This window comes from Propithecus coquereli, unplaced genomic scaffold (genome assembly GCF_000956105.1).
Source record: "Propithecus coquereli isolate 6110/MARCELLA unplaced genomic scaffold, Pcoq_1.0 Scaffold357, whole genome shotgun sequence".
In the NCBI taxonomy this organism is placed as follows: domain Eukaryota; kingdom Metazoa; phylum Chordata; class Mammalia; order Primates; family Indriidae; genus Propithecus; species Propithecus coquereli.
In genome coordinates, this window is record NW_012149252.1 from 1,800,237 (window position 1) to 1,817,991 (window position 17,755).

At 38.1% G+C, this 17,755-nt stretch overlaps 1 protein-coding gene across 1 annotated transcript in view; it reads right to left on the bottom strand.

Annotated features, from left to right (window-relative positions):
* Positions 1 to 235: 235 nt before the first annotated feature.
* Positions 236 to 17,755, bottom strand: part of VWC2L (von Willebrand factor C domain containing protein 2-like) — a 259,061-nt gene continuing 241,541 nt past the window's right edge. Inside the window, exon 4 of the mRNA XM_012651469.1 lies at positions 236 to 640. Within this exon, the coding sequence (XP_012506923.1) occupies positions 492 to 640 (149 nt within the window). The 3' untranslated portion in view covers positions 236 to 491. The remainder of the gene's footprint in view (positions 641 to 17,755) is intronic.

The following is a 17,755-nucleotide window of genomic DNA, read 5'->3' on the forward strand; positions in this document are numbered from 1 at the left end:
TCCTTCCCATGACATTCCTTTACCAAATCTTTTCTTGGCACAACTCAAAACTTTACTGTGCAGTCAAATCTGGCCCTTTAGACTCTAAAAGTGAAAAAAAAATACTACAAAAAAAGATGCCATATAGGATGTACGGAAGAGTAAAAATGGAGCAAACCAGGGGACGGTGAGCTGGCAGGTCAGAGGCTTCACCAGAGAAGGAGCCTGTGCAAGGCTATTTCTTTCTTTTTGTTCCAGAAATCCAGTCAAGTCACCACCAAGCATTGGTAAATACAAAAGCGGTTTAGATAGCTATATACTATATATATTTTATATAGCAAGAGAGAAATTTCCTCTTAGTAAAATATTCACTTTTGTCAACCCTAAAAGGTTTTGCTGGTGACCCTGTTGTAGCTGGCAGGAGTTTGTTCGTTTTGTTTTGTGTTAAACATGTGCAGTGTAGAAGCCAGAGCATCCTCTCGTAAGAACTCATCATTGGTTGGAAGTTTGTCCTACACAGTCTGCTTGCCTTGGCATTCACGTTTTGAACACTGAGCAGGTTTCCACCAGTCCCCGTTGTGACAGTGACAGATGTTACATTCATCCACTTTCACTTCAATGCCAGCTGGAATTATTGTAGTTCCTGCAAAGCAGTTTGGACCTGGAACACACAGATACATTAATTAGTTGATTAAATCTGGGAGGCTCCCTTCTTTCTCACCCACTCCCTGCCCCCAAATCCAACCCTCAAGCCATGAAAGAGTAGGTCAGACCACTCTAACAACATATCGTCAAGGAATTTTCTGGCCAGCCCTTTAAATTCAAACTTTCAACTCTATTATCTTTAGCACACAGCTCATATTTTCCATGTAAATCATGCATTTAAAAAAGAGAGACAATGCTCAAAACATCTTATTGTCTGCTTACTGGGTACCTACAATCTTCTAAATCAAGGTTCTGTGGATTAAACTCAATTTGTTTTGTCCTCTACGCTGTGAAAGCTGCCAAAGTGTCCCTGAAACCCGTGGAGGACTGACGTAGTCTGTGTGCGATGACGGTATTGGTGGCCTGTCCTCTCCCTTCCAATGGTGGGTATGAGACAATAACCTCGCTCACGCCCCTGTTTCAGCACCACCTCAGCCCAGTTCCTGGAATTCCCAGCTTGTTTCTTGATAACAATGAATAATTCATGACCAGATGATTTATTCATGTCCCGAACAAGCTTTGTTAGAGGTTCATTTGATTTTTATAAATGGACTTCCTTTAATCTGCTGGCTGTCTTTTTTTTTTTTTTTTTTTTTAGAATGACCCAAATGGTTGGCTTTTGAAAGTCAGCAGGAATTTCATTTTACTTTTTCAGGTTCACGAAAGCAATTTTGAAAATATCAGCTGTTCATTATAGATGGATACATTTAAAATTCACCAGTCTCAGTTTTTCACTTCTTGTCTATTTTGCTCTCACTCCTTTTTCCTTATGTATTTATTTATTTTCATGCATTTTGTTCTTTTAACCTTACCGATATAGGGATGCCAGTATTCAGTCTTAGTTGATATTACTGTATTTCCCAAAATCAAATGGAAAAACAATTGCTTCCCAATGTGCAATGGATTATGGTGGGGTGGTAAAAATTGCTGTTTCTTTGAAACAATTTAATGTAAGTCTCTGAAGTACACATTTGGGTGAAAAGAGAGAGCACTGAGTTGTGTTTGCTGGTGATTTATCAATCCAGTGTTACTGGCCACTTGCCATAACCACTACAAAGTAACATGGCGGTATAGTCAGTATCAGTGCCCTACTTTCACTTTCTTACCCCTTGATAAGAATTTACAAGACTGTCTTTACCATTAAATAAATGAAATCTGGGGTTACTTGTAGTTCCACTTCATAACTGGAGTCTTGCTTTTATAAAAATTGTAACTATTAAGTTACAGTGTATATTTATCAACACAAAACTATTTCATATGTTATGGCTTTAATTGTCCATTGTTTTAGAGCTCCCGGATTTCAACTGTGCGTGTAGTGGTGATTGTATTCTTATGCCTTTCTTCACTCTAGCACAAATACCTGACATGTGTGCCCAAGTTTGGAAAGCCATCAGGAATAGGAGGCATACATAAAGGGTCAACTCTTGACAATTAAACAGATAGTGAGCTGTTTGCCTTTGCCCAGGAGGGTGCATCTCATTCTGATTGTAAGCCACTGGTCATCCTAATTGCTGATTATTTAAGGATCATAATATTAATTCCATAAGTTTTGGGATTCAAGTCATTGTTTGATAGATCGGAATGCCTTTGGGACTACACTTCCTTGGGAAAATTCAACACCAAACCATGAATTTGTTCTGGACCCAGAACTGAGAGAATCTTTAGAGAACTTGGCAAGGAGGTTTTTTCAGAATGTAGTTGGTTGTCTCATGGTTACTGTTGACAGACCTCTCTCAGCCCAGCCAGTTCTAGGCCAAACAAAGTCTTGCCAGGGCCAGGCAGGCTTCAGAAATTGAACTAGAGGCAACTACCACCTGTTTGCCTGCAGTCAGCTCACGGGAGGCAATGGTTACTCTCTCCACCCTCCCCCTTCTAACCAAAGCTTTATACCCCATTTGTATACTTTTAATTTTTCAGATGGGAAGAGAAAAAAAATTCTAAACAGTGGTTTCAGGACAAAGAAGTCCCTGAAACAGGCAGAGTAGACATGCTGTTGTCTCACAAGAGGCTGGTTAATCTCAATGGCACAAGAAGAGAAAAAGGCAGGGAAGAATCTTTGTGAGAAGAGATTTCTTACAAGTCACTATGAGTATCCCAAAGGGATATTTTACTCTGGTATTCATATCTACCCCTTTCTATATATGTTGGCATCATACTATGATCAGTAAGTATTTGATTAACCTCTATACATCATTTCAAAAGAATCATTTAGAATTTGCTGCACTCTCAGCTCAAGAAATATTAATTACTGTATATTGATTGACAGAACGCAAAGAAAGATCCTGTGCCCGTGCCAGGACTAACCAAAGGCGCTTCTGTAAATTGCACAGTAAGCCCTCAGCTGTCTACCTCCTGGCCAGAGGTATTTTACAGAATCGAAAATTCCTGTTTGATCTCATTAGCTTTAGTAGTACAGTGATTTTATTAGTGCCCTTCTGAGAGTCTCAGGTGTAACTACAGCAAGTCTCAAGTTTGCTATTAATAGTCTTATCTGCTTAAAAGTAATTTAGATAATTGTTAAACAGAATGGTCGGCACTATTTAAAAACTGTTCTGGTTGTAGCCCTTCTTCCTTAATAGTGGTGACAGTAAATGCTAGTCTGCTTTGAGCATGCGGTGTCCTAATGGGTTCTTTACATGGGAACTCTGTCCTTCTATCTACTCTCTTCCTTTTATGTGGGAGCTGCTTTCTTTTTATCTTGGTCTCTGTGAAGGAATAAGTTGCTTAGATGAGGGAACTCAATGGCAAAGCAACGTATTTGAATGCAGAGGATTTGGAGAGACTCCAGAGGGGAGCAATGAAAATGATTAAACTGAAGGCTGGCAAATAGGACCTCTGAGAAAAGGTTAAAGGGATTGGAATTATTTAATCTAGAAAGAGAAGATGGAGGAATAACTCAATAACTCTCAAAGAATGAAAGCTTCTTATATGAAAAATGATGACCAGCTGTTCTCTCTTTCTTCTGGGGCCTAGAATACAAGGAAATGGAGATACATCGATTCTCAATGAATTGAACACACACACAGATTCCTCAGAGGAGTAAGAATTGAATGTGGCAGTTGCCAACAACGTGGTGAGATCTTCTGTCTTAGACATCTTTAAGACTATAGAAAGTCTGCCAGGCATGGTGGTTTATGCCTATATTTTCAGCTACTTGGAAAGCTGAGGAGGGAGGATCGCTTGAGCTCAAGAGTCTGAAGCTGCAATGAGCTATGATGGCATCTGCAGATAGCCACTGTACTCCAGCCTGGGCAACACAGCAAGACTCCATTTCTAAAAAAAAAAATAAGAGGTCTTATCTGTCAGGTATGGTTTAAATCATCAGCTCCTTGAAGATAGTAACTGAATATCTGTTATTTCTTATAGTCCAGGCCTAATACTGTATCTGGCAAATATTAATAATTCAGAAAATATTCATTTAATTGAAAAAAATAGTATGAACTAGCTAGCCATATATTGGAAGCAAACTTATTTCCTGGACTTATAGATCAGGCCTTATCTATAGATCAGGCCTAGTTCTAATAATATAGGTATAGAAATATTTGCTAATGAATGAAAACATATGGTGATAATTTCTTGAGCACTTACTTCATGCCAGGAATTTGTCCATTTAATCTTTACAACAAGCCATATAATGTAAACATTCTTACCCTCAGGACACTGAGCCTCACAGATTAAAAAAAAACTTGCCTGAAATCACGTATCCAGGAAGTATTATTGATGGGATATGAGTTCAAATCTCTGTGAACCATAGAATGCTTCTAATTGCCTAGTAAAAGAGGCAAGTATCTAGGAGAGTACTGCTGTGTTTCTTTGCTCAGATCCTGAGCTTCTGATCAGAATTTAGATGTTCAGTTGATTTTCTCACTGATGGTGCTTACTGAGGCAAGAAATTTGATCTGGTCAGAAAGAAGCGAGACTGTTTTTATACAGGTCTTTAACAGAGTTACTGGTTTTATATTGTGTACTCATATAGTCTCCAAGAAAAATAATTTATTTAAACACTAAAGGAAATGTCCCATGGAGAAGATGCTCGGGCAGTGAGGCTTCCTTTTGGCAGCAATGAAGTTCTTACTGGTACTGGATGTGCACTAACCAAGAGGCAGAATGAAAGTGGCCTTTGACTCAGGAGATCTTGTTCAAGTTGAGGTTCTGTGATTGATTGATTATCCATGCAAGCACTCCGTAACTCAAATACAAATGGGAGCCCATGTGGTCTAGTCTCAGAGAGGATTCATATTTTTGAAAATGTGATAAAAATGGGAAATTCAATTATTTACTGGGAGTTGCAGCTAGGAGGGAAGAGGGAAAGGTAGAAACACTCATACATGAAAACATTTTTTTTTTTTTTGCATGAAACACATGAATAGTTTTCCCTATTATTCTGTACTTCTCTGAGCATTTATATTGTACATCGACAAAGTAAAAACTAGTGTGCAAACTTTTCTTTCCACAATAGAATCATTCAAAAAATCTCATAAGGAAGAGCAATATATGAAATATATGAAAACAGAGCTGTTCTTCAGAGGTGGCTGTGGGGAGCCTGGAGCTCTATCTTTTCAGCAGCATTTTCTCCCATTTTCCATTTCACCTTCCCCAAGGAAGACCATGATGTACCTGCATAGAATATCTAGTGATCAGAGAAAAAGCATTTGGAATGGTCTCCTTCAGCTTCAATAATCCAGGATTCTAATAAATAGCAGAAAATTTAAGGGTCTCTGTCATATTTGTGGAATTAAGAACTGAGCAGCTGCTGAAATTTTTTTTTTCTTGTTAAGCCCTGAAATTTCCCTCATTAACGGGTGCATAAAAACTACATGGAAAAGGAAGTTGACAGCCACGCCGATCACACCTCCTGCAGATTCATGTTTGCTTACGATGTTAAACATCATATGATTGCATTAAGGAATGAGTAGAGAACCTGAAATAAGTGTTCTGGAGGAGAGAATCAAAGCACTGGATTTCATGTGTGTATGTGTGGGGGGAGTGGTATGATCCACGAGTGTAATATGGTAAGATGGGATCAGTAAAGTGGCCAGGAAAAGAAGTCGGGGCAGTGGTATGCTGGTGCCAGTGCCCTTACTGGCTTGCAAGGGCAAGCTGTTAAATATTCAGTAATCTTGTACCCTCATTGGCATTATTTTGATAGCTGAAAATTGGCCATGGGGGTGTATTTAGGCCACCAACAGAAAATGCTACAAATTAGGGTTTTAACACACCTCCCCCAACCCTGCCACCTTAACTCCCTGCTCCCAAGCTAGTTGTTAAACATTTCTGAGCATATTACTAGGTTAGGTCTCAAGATTCTGGGCTCTTGTGACTATGTTAAAAATTTTAGTCTTTATTCTAAAGCAATGGGAAGCCATTGAAATATTTTATGTAGGACTGTGTGCGCACGCGCGCGCGCGTGTGTGTTACCATGAAGTAAAGACATTGATTTCATAATCCACACCAGTGTCACTGTGTTATTGATCCACACGCATGATGAAAGAGACAGGACCTGCCTCGATGGATGTAGAACTTTTGAGGTTGCAGACAAAGACTAGAACCCTCACAGCCGCTGTGTCAGGGTAACTAAAATGCATTCCTTTCTCCTTTGCTTTGAGGCACTGAAGATATCTGCTAAAATGCTGGGGTAATATTAAATTAGTGTCAGCAATTAACACATTGGCTTGAATTAATTGATCAGATTATCCCTCATAGAAAGTTAAGTCCTAAGGGAAAAGGAAACGTGCAATTTGATCTGGAGGAGGGAGAAGGAAAAGTGATGGAGAGTGGAGGTAATTTCTAGGAGGACAGCTTCGTCCCTTAGGTCCCAGGATCACGTGCAATCTGATTGAGATACTGGGCTGCTGGGGGAGAGGAGGGTCCTGTCAGTCAGCAAAACCAACCCTGGATAATTTAAGCAGAGAATGCACTTATTAAAGGAAGTTGTATCCAGAAAATATCTAGAATAGCCAAGAGAACCAAGCTTGGAGGGAACACAATCAGGACCAAGAGCCAAAATCATGCCACAGAGCTGGTCCAGTGAAGACCCACCTTGGGCACAGATACAACAGCTTACTACGTCAATATAACCAATGTAGGCCCCTGGATGCTGCTGCTAGAACCATCGGCACAGGTGCCTCTCATACCAGTCTTGCCAGAATGGGGCTCTGTGGTCCCATGCTTCTTGGAACTATTAATACTAACTTGCAATTCAAAGTTTGAAGCAGGTATGTCTGGTGACAGCCTAGTTGAGTGCCGAAGGCAGGCTGGAACAGGAATACCTGGCACACAGACGCAGCTTTTCTAGGGCAAAGGCAGCTTTCTTCATACAAAGGGATTTCCTCAATCATAAAAAAGAGATCATTGTTCATTTCAGATGTTAAGTGGGGTGGGGCAAGGGGCCAATGAGAGCAAATTTCATCTGCTTCTATCTTTTTTCTGGAGCTGACTGCCAGTACGCTTGTCTAGCAGGCAGGTGCTATTTAATAACATAAATATTCACTCAGCACGAGGCTGCCAGAAGCGCTAGGGATGCAACAATGAGTAAGACAGTTTCTGCCTTCAGGGAGTTGACATTCTAATGGGATAAATCAGGCAAGAAGCACAAAAACAATTGAACAGGATAGTTTCAAGTTAAACAAGACAAGGTAGTCAAATGCCTAGACCCAGAGCAGGAAATATTTAATAGTTTACAGAACATGTTTGTGTATGTTTTCTTATATAAAAATAATATTCGCCACAATGCTGTAAAGTGGTTATTATGAGTGCCATTTCACAAGTGAGGAAAGGGAAGCTCAGAGAAATTAAGGGACTTAATTTCGGACTTAATAAAGGACAGAGAACTCAGCAATGGGAGAGCTTAAATTTCAACTCTCATACTCTGACCCCAGGTTGACAATTTTCCTTGAGGAGAGCATGTCTTTATGTGGACTATTATTTACTCGGAATGTTGGTCATAATGGCATGTCCTCCTCTTCCTGATCCCCACTTTTCTCTCATAGGGAGCTCAGACGAAATCCAGATCCAGTCGACAACACTCAATTCAGTTAACACTTTAAAAATTCATTTTAAGAGCTTTTCATGCGGGACCTAATTTTCTCCTCGCGTGAGCTATTATTGTTTTGCAGGTGAGACACTAAGACATACATGTCAAGCGACTTTCCCAAAGTCACACAGCTAATAAGTGATTGAGCTGGGAGACAGAGCCATTCTCTCCATGCTTCACTCCAGCAATCTTTCTGTAAGAGCGACTTTTCATTTCCTCTAAGCATTGATAGCACCTGGGATGTTGTGGCTGTAGTCGAGGTGAAAGGCTAGAGTGTTGAACTTCCTGTTGAGTGTTTCAGGTAAAGGATGAATGGGTCAATGGAGGAATGGGAAGGGGAATTCCTGGCTACATGTCATGCAGAGAAATGGCCTCTGGAGCAGCTGTATTCAACCTCTTCCCAATAACTGCAGAGCAGGATTTGCCCCATGGAGCTCATACGGTTGCGAAGCCAGCGTGTTCTAGTTATCATCTTGGAAGGCAGCCAGGTCGGCACGGAGATCTCTGCAGTAGGAGATGTCCTGTCCTCGTTGCTTGTCGACCCAGATCCTCCATAAAGCCAAGCTTCCTACTTCCCAAAGACTAGGAAAGCCAGGTGGGTCATGACCACTTCACAGACATTTTATGATTATGTGTAATAAATTAGCATGGCATCTCTGAAAATCCGCCTTCTGACAACTTTGTATTGCTTAATGGTCCTCTCTTGAGTATTGCAATTTCTGGTTTCGATTTGAAAATGTATTATTGACACTTGGTGTCTTTTAGAAATTGGTTATAAATGATCTTCCTGCTGCGTAAATGAGGCCGATTCCTATTGTGTAAAGCTATAAACATCCTATATTTACTTGGCAGAGAACCTAAATCATTGTTTCAGCAAATAGTAGGCTCGTAGCCCTCAGTCTGTGGTTGAATTGGATTGGAGTATGCTCTTTCTCTTAACTGATTCTAATTCTCTGCTTCATGAGGTCTGATCGATGTTGTTGTGCTATGGAAAAGCGAATAGGATCTTTGATCAGGCGTGCCCATTTTCAACTATCAAAATCTTGGAAAAGTGTTTCTTAAAAACCAGTCATTAGAGCTGATTGCAGTTAAAATTGAACTAAGTGCTTAAACCTTCCTGGTAAAATGCTCTGATGGCCTTCTTAGGCCTGACCAGAGAGCCGTGATGAAGTTCCAATTGCCAAAGAAAACCTCCAGACTGGAGAATAGAGTGTCTCTACCTGTTTTTAGTCACTCCTTCCTATGTTACTTTCGAACCCTTTTTATTAAACCTAAAAACAAAAAGCTTCCTTAGATTAAGGTGGCAAGATCTAGGAAATATTGTTTTCTCTGAGGCTGCCCTAAAGGTGCTTGTTAATCATTTTATTTGAAAATTCAATATTGCTGAGCTCCCACACACATTTCAGTCTGAGAGCTCCGGAGAGTTTTCTGGCCCTTAAGTATGTAAGATTTATAGCCCGGTGTTCCAATTAAGTAAAATGCAAGGGCTGGAGCGAAAAGAAGAAGGACGTGGTCAAGCTACACAATAGAAGTAAAAGGTAGCTGCTCTTTTTCTGATTTCAGGAATATCAGCAGGCTCTGAGAATCTGGCATAGTTCAGGGTCTATGTCGACTGGCCATATCTGTCTGGTCTCACCTTCAGAAGGTGGTCAGAAAATGGCTTGGTTTGTCATTGTATAAAACATTCAATCTGCTTAGTTATTGGTGTGAACGATGGAATAATGTCAGCCAAATTTTCCAAGCTGATATAAGACTGACCTCATCTTGTGAGAGCTTTGAATGGTTTTCAAATCACTGTTGCGTTTCTTCTGAGCAATCCTAAAGGTAGGTTGAGTCAATTTTGCCATACTCATTTTAAAGCTGAACACACCAACGTTCAAAGAGACAGTGAAGAGATTAGGACCCTGGAGCCAGACTGTCCACGTTTCAGTCCTGCCTTTGCCATTTCCTGACTGAGTGAATTCAATGTCCTCAGCCATAAAGTGGGAATAATAATGAAATATCAAGAAAACCTATTTTACGGAGGTTTTAAGGGAGCAGATGAATTAAATTAAAGCCCTTACAACAGTGCCTGTCACACAGGAAAGCTCAATATATGTTAGATGTTTCTATTTATCATTCTAATTAGTGTAATTACCTGAGTTACAGTCTATACCACTTTGGGTAGGCTATGGAGTCTAGGTCCATTGATTTCTAATCTAGTATTTCTTAAAAAAATTTTTTTAAATATCAATGAAGAAATTATTGTTAGCATTAACTAATATTTTTGCAAAGTGAGTGGACATACAGCAGTAAAGTCTTTTCTATGTAGATTTCTTTGGGCTGTTTACCAGGAAGCCAGACAAATAAGGAGAACACCTGAACAGAGATCGGTGCTTTGGGGAGGGTGAGGGGAAATACGCTGATCTGTACCAGTTGTTGGCTGAGGAGGGATTCATTAGGAAAATCATTTAAAATGGTTTGCTGAGACTGCTAATAGCAAGCACTTTCATTTGTTGGAAATATAGGGCCCCAGCTATGATGGGAGAAAGTCAAAGTTAAAGGCTAACAAAGAGGATGCAAGCTAAATACAAGAAGGAGTAGGCAAAGATATCTCTTTAAATATCTATATTTCTATCTATTTATATGGAGAGTGTTTTTTTTTTTTTGCAGCTTTTCTCTTAGTGCTTAAAAAAATTGGGATAAAATGTGAATGCCCACCCAAAACAGAAATATTGAATAAATTATGGTACCCTACTCCCTGGGCTTTTCTGCAGTCAAAAAAAAAATGAATTACAATCTCCAGATGATTGCAAGAGTTTTCATGAGTTATTATTGAATAAGAAAGCAATTATGCAGGGAAGTGAGTATAATATCTTATTTTAGTGAAACAAATGTAGAGAAACTTGGATGTATATTTTTAGAGGATTATATGAGGATGGAGGAAAAATAAAGAAGCACAAATACTATGTTGGTAACATAGACTGTCTTGCTAGAGGAAGGGGCTGCTGATGAGGGACAAGATGAGTAGGATAAAGGGGAAGGAGAAAAAATAAAAGAAACTGTGCCAAAATAAGACATCATGGCATATTTATATTTGGTCCTATGCATAAAAATAAAGAAATAAATTCTGATACTGACATTCAGTTTACAATCAGTATGTACACTTAATGATGTAGTGGGTCCTTTTTTCCTTAAAATCTGTTGTTAGATTAACAACGCATCTGGTAATCAGGCACATCTTAGAACTGAGGAGATATGGTGAAAGTCATAGTAAAGGGCAGACTGAACAGAGCCTCCATACTCCAGTGTCCTTGACCCTGAAGTTCTAGGGCTGTGCTGTCCACTACAGCAGACACCAGCATGTGTGGCTGTGGAGCTGGATGTGGCTGGTCCAAGGTGAGATGTGTTGGCAGTGTCAAAAATATATATCAGATTTCAAAGACTTAGTGTGTCTTTGAACACAAAAAAAGAATGTAAAATGGCTCATTAATATTTTATATCAATTATATATTGAATGAAAATATTTTTGATATATTGGGTTAAATAAATTACATAACTTAATCTTTTAAATTTCAAGATATTAAGGGGGTACACATATTTTTGTTACACGGATAACTTTTATAATGCTTAAGTCAGAGCTTTTACACTGTGTCCATCACCTGAATAGTGTTCATTGTACCCAGTAGGTAAGTTTTTATACCTCCTCCTTCCCTCTTCTTGATTTCCATTGAGCTTTACATCTCCTTGTTTCTGTATGTGCCCATTGATTAGCTCCCAATTATTAGAGAGTACATGTGGTGTTTGGTTTTCCATTCTTGAGATACTTTGCTTAGGATAATGGCCTCCGGTTCCATCCAACTTGCTGCAAAAGACATTTCATTCTTTTTTATGGCTGAGTAGTACTGCATGGTGTATGTGTGTATATATATATATATATATATATATATATACACACACACCACATTTTCTTAATCCACTCCTGACTTGGTGGGCACTTGGGTTGATTCCACATCTTTGCAATTGTGAATTGTGTTGCAATAAACATTCTAGTGCAGATATCTTTTTGATAAAATGACTTCTTTTCCTTTGGGTAGATACCCAGTAGTGGGATTGCTGGATCAAATGGTAGGTCTACTTTTATTTCTTTGAGGCATCTCTATACAGTTTTACATAGAGGTTGTACTAATTTGCAGTCCCACCAACAGTATATGAGCATTCCTGTCTCTCTGCATTCATTCTAGCATCTATTGTTTTTTGACTTTTAACAATGGCCATTCTGACAGGAGCAAGGTGATATGTCATTGCAGTTTTAATTTGCATTTCCCTGATGATTAGTGATGTTGAGCATTTTTTTCATATGCGTGTTGATTATTTATCTATCTTTTTTTGAAAAGCTTCTGTTCATGTCTTTTGCCTACTTTTTAGTGTTTTTTTTTTTTATTTCTTGCTGATTTGTTTGAATTCTTTGTAGATTCTGGATATTAGCCCTTTTCAGATGTATAGTTTGCAAATATTTTCTCCCATTCTGTAGGTTGTCTATTTGCTCTGTTGATGATTTCTTTGGCTATGCTGAAGCTTTTTAATTTAATTAATTCCCATTTATTTATTTTTGTTGTTGTATTTGCCTTTGTGGTCTAAGTTATAAATTCTTTGCCTAGGCTGATATTTAGCAGACTTTTTCTACATTTTCTTCTAGAATTTTTATGGTTTCATGCCTTACATTTAAGTCTTTTATCCACCTTGAATTAATTTGTGTACATGGCCAAGTTAGAGGTACTACTTCATTCTTCTGCATGTGGCTATCCAGTTTTCCCAGCACCATTTATTGAATAGGGCTTCCTTTCCCTAGTGTATGTTGCAGTCTGCTTTGTCAAACATCAGTTGGTTTTAGGTAGATGATTTATTTCTGTGTTCTCTATTCTGTTCTATGTCTATGTCTCTAGTTTTACACCAGTACCATGCTGTTTTGGTTGCTATAGCCTTGTAGTATAATTTGAAGTCTGGTCATGTGATGCCTCTGGATATTTTTCTTTTTGCTTAAGATTGCTTTGGCTATTTGGGACCTTTTTTGTTTTTGTTTGTTTGTATTATTTTTTATATGGGATCTTTTTTCATTCCAAAGAAGTGTAGAGTTATTTTTTTCTAGATCTGTGAAATGTGATGCTGGCATTTTGATGGGGATTGCTTTCAGTCTGTAAATCACTTTAGGCTATATGGACATTTTAACAATGTTGATTCTACCAATCCATGAGCATGAAATATTTTTCATTTGTTTGTGTCATTTGTTATTTCTTTCCTCAGTGTTTTGTAGTTCTCCTTGCAGAAATCTTTCACTTCCTTGGTTAAGTATATTCCTAGGTAATTTATTTTCTTTGTAGCTATTGTGAATGGTATTGATTCTTAGATTTGACCATCTGCTTGACTGTTATTAGTATTAATATATAGAAAAGCTACTGATGTGTCTACATTGATTTTTTAACCTGAGACTTTGCTGAATTTATTTATTAATTCAAGGAGTCTTTTGGTGGAGTTTTTAGAATTTTCTAGATACAAGATCATATCATCGGCAAAAAGGGATAGTTTAACTTCTTCTTTCCCAATTCGAATACCTTTTATTTCTTTCTCTTGCCTAATTACTCTGGCTAGGACTTCCAGTACTACGTTGAATAGAAGTGGTGATGGTGGGCATCCTTGTCTTGTTTCAGTTCATAGGGGGAATGGCTTTCAACTTTTCCCCACTCAGTATGATGTTGGCTATGGGTTTGTGATATATGTCTTTTATTATTTTGAGGTATATTCCTCCTATGCCTAGTTTGTGGAGAGTTTTTAATCATGAAAATGTGCTGGATTTTTTCAAATGCTTTTTCCGCATATATTTAGGTGATAATATGGTCTTTGTTTTTGCTTCTGTCTATGTATTGAATCATGTTTATTGATTTTCATATGTTCAGCCATCCTTGCAACACTGGGATGAAACTCACTTGATCATAGCAAATTATGTTTTTGATGTGCTGCTGAATTAGATTTGCTGGTATTTTATTGAGGGTTTTTGCATCTATGTTCATAAGGAATATTGGTCTGTAGTTCTCTTTTTTGTGTGTGTTCTTTCCTAACTTTGATATTAAGGTGATATGGGCTTCACAGAAAGAGTTAGGGAGTATTCCCTCCTTCTTAATGTTATGGAATAATTTCTATAGGATAGGTAGCAGTTCTTCTTTGCAGGTCTGGTAGAATTCAGCTGTGAATCCACCTGGTCTGGGGCTTTTTTTTTTTTTATTGGGAGATTTTTTAATTATTGCTTCAATCTCACTGCTCACTATTGGTCTCTTCAGGATTTCTATTCCTTCCTGATTGAGGCATGGGAGGTTGTGTGTTTCCAGGAATTTATCCATTTCTTGTACATTTTCTAGTTTGTGTGCATAGAGGTTTTTGTAGTATTCACAGATTATATCTTATATTCCTGTGGTATCAGTTGTAATGTCTCCTTGTTCATTTCTAATTGAGCTTATATGAGTCCTTTTTCTTCTATTTCTGTTAATCTGGCTATTGGTCTATGAATTTTGTTTATCTTTTCAAAGAACCAACTTTTTGTTTCATTGGTCCTATAATTTGTTTCCATTTTGTTTAGTTCTGCTCTGAGCTTGGTTATTTCTTTTTTTCTGTTGGCTTTGGGTTTGGTTTGCTCTTCCTTTTCTAGTTCCTTGAGATGTGACAATTGGTTGTTAATTTGTAATTTTTCTATCTCTTTGATGCAGGCATTTAAGGCTATGAACTTTCCCCTTAGCACTGCTTTTACTATATCCCATAGATTGTGATATCTTGTGTCTCCTTTATCTTTCAGTTCAAGGAATTTTTTGATTTCCATCTTAATTTCATCATCAACCCAAGAATTGTTCAGCAGCAGTTGGTTTAATTTCCCTGACTTTGTGTAGATTTGAATGTTTCTCTTGGAAATGATTTCTAGTTTTATTCCACTGTGATCTGAGAATATACGTGGTATGATTTTGATTTTTTTGAATTTGCTGAGACATGTTTTTTGGCTTAAGATTTTATCAGTCTCAGAGAATGTCCCATGTACTGATGAGAAGAATGTATATTCAGTAGTTTTTGCATACAATGTTTTATAAATGTCTGATAGAGCCATTTATTGTAGAGTCTCAGCTAAGTCCAGTGTTTCTTTATTGATTTGCTGCTTGATGATCTGTCCAGTTCTGTTAATGGAGTGTTAAAGTCTCCAGCAATTATGATGCTGTCAATTATTTCTGTGCTTGGATCTAGTAGAATTTGCTTTATGAATCTGGGAGCTCCTGTGTTAGGTGCATATATATGTATGTGTGTGTGTGTGTGTGTGTGTGTGTGTATTTTTTAGAGACAGAGTCTTGCTCTGTCATTCAGGCTGGAGTATGCAGTGGTGTGATTATAGTTCACTGTAGCCTTGAACTCCTAGGCTCAAGCAATCCTCTTCACTCAGCCTCCCATCTTTTTGCTTTTTTAATGTGATTACTAAACGGTTTAAAATTACATGTGTGGCTCCCATGATATTTCTACTGGACAGTACTAGCCTAAAGGAATTATGGAAAGATAAGATGACAGGTGGCCAAGAGGAAACCAATTTTTACATAATTTGCCAGGAGGAAATGCTAGATGTTATAAAAAGGGTATATCTTTAGGACAGGAGTTTTCAAAGTGGGGTACTTGGTTAACTGCACAGGACATCTTTGAAATGCAAATTCTTCAGCCCCGTCAGATACCTATTGAATCAGAAACTCTGGGTATAGGGCCTAGAAATCTGTGTTTTATCAAACATTCCAGGTAATTCTGATGCAGGCTAAAATTTGAGAACCACTGCTCTAGAATAAGGCAGTGCTTGGATAAAAACCGTAACATTGGAAACTGGGAAGATAACATAGTCTGAGTTTTGGAAGAAGCAGCCTTGAAATAGACGGAGCTTATCCAAAAGGCAATACATTCAGTATTTTACAAGAACATAGGCTTTTAGCAAAGGGTCATTTCTGAGGCGAGATTTTGAGCAAGTAAATGGTGGTTAAATGGTTCAATTACTTTCAAGTTTCAGCATCACCCTCTGAGCTGTCATTATTGTGTTTCTTTGATAAGTGTGATTTTTACTCACATGACAGCTTCAGAATCCAGGAGTCATGTGTGAAACTTGGCATTTGAAACCATTTTGGATGCTTTAATGACCTCACTTTTCAAAAAACAAGCCTGTTATCACTGGAAAGAAAATAGTACATATTTATCTTTGGGATTGAAACAGGTTAAAAAAGAGTATATTACTGTGTTTTACTTAACTTTATAAAAAATAAAATTTATTTAAGCAACAAATCTTCTGCTTGTGACAATTAATTTAATATCATTATTGAAAACCTCCTACTTCATTGCCAACCTACTTTAATTTCCTTAAAGTAACAATTTTATATATAAATTAAAAATAAAATAAAATAAATTAAAAAATGATATGCTTGAGTGAACACACTAGAAGTTATGTTTTCACTGGGAGAGAGGGACATGAGGTACACTTGTTAACAAAGTGAGTATTACTATACACACATATGCACTCACACTACATTTCATAATGTAGATAAAACAGGAAACTTTCCATTTTTATTCTCTATGTTCAAAGACACAAAATGCCTTACAACTAAAAAATAAAATGATGGGTAGGTTATTTTATTTTGGGGACATATATGCAAACATGCTCTGCTGACATTTCCATAGTTTCTATAGTAACACATTATTGCACATGCCATGGATAAATTAAGTAAAAAAAGTAGCATTCTCTTTAGTTCATAACTAAACTTATTAGCTGTAGACAGCTAATAAGCATGAAACAGAATTGATGACAAGAGTAGAATAAATAAAAGTGTCCACAAACTGTATAATGAGGCTAGTTTAGTTTTCGGAATGATAATACACTGATAATTTAAAATTCCACAAGCAAATATTAACTACCCACCATATACCAGCCATTGTTTCAGGCACTGGAAATATAATGTCAACAAGACAAACATATTTCCTTCTTATATGTGCATGGTAAAAGGTAGATATTAAAAACTAAATAACAAAGGGATAAAGTTTATGAAAAATAAAATCAAGGGTGCACATACTAAGGGGATGTAATCTCATCTAGAAGTCAGAGGAGGGTGCCCTGAGGAGGTGATGGTGATGCTGGGCAGAGGCAGGGACCGGTGAGAGCATTGGGTGAAGGAGCCACAGTGCACAGCTCCCAAGAGCAGTGAAAGCTTGGGGTGTAGGGGAGCACTCATAGCACTGCAGAGCCAGTGGGAGGGGGCAAAAGATAAAAGTAGAGGCAGGAAGGGTCTAGTTCTTGATATTTTAAAAAATCTATAGTTGGGATTTTTGGATTGCAGCTTAAGGGCAATTGAAACCATGACGTGACCAGTCTTACTTTTTAAATAGATTACCCTGGCTTTAATGTCAACAATGAGTTGAAGCAGAGGTGAGGACTGTGTTGCTAAAAGTAGAGCAACTGAATCAATTTTTGCCTTGGTCCAGGCAAAGGTAATGGCGGGCGGTGGCCATGGGGCATGGAGAGAAGTGAATGGACGTGAGCAATATTTAGGAGATGGAGTCAGCATGATTCCATCATGTCGGTGTCAGACAAAGTTGTAAAATAAGGTGAAGTTGCCCCTCAAGTTTCTGTTTTAAGCAAGTATATGGATCACTGGTAAAGGAGCAGGATTGGGGGGAAAGAGAATAAGGTCAATGTTAGAAAGCTTGAATTGATGTGCACACGAATCATCTAAGCAGAACTGACTAGGAGAATAGAATTGACTAAGCTGGGCAGAGAGAGGTGGGAGACCCTGGCAGATGAATGGCAGTTGGAGCCAGGAGAGCGAATGAGGTTTCCTTGGAGCATTTGATGTAGTGTAGAAGAAAGAGGGCCTAGGATGGCATCATCATTTAAGGGGCAGATGGACAAGATGGGACCAACTAAAATGACTAAAAAGAAGACTCCAAAGGAGAGAAAAATAGGAGTACATTGTATCAGAGAAGGAAAAGAAAGGAAATATTCCT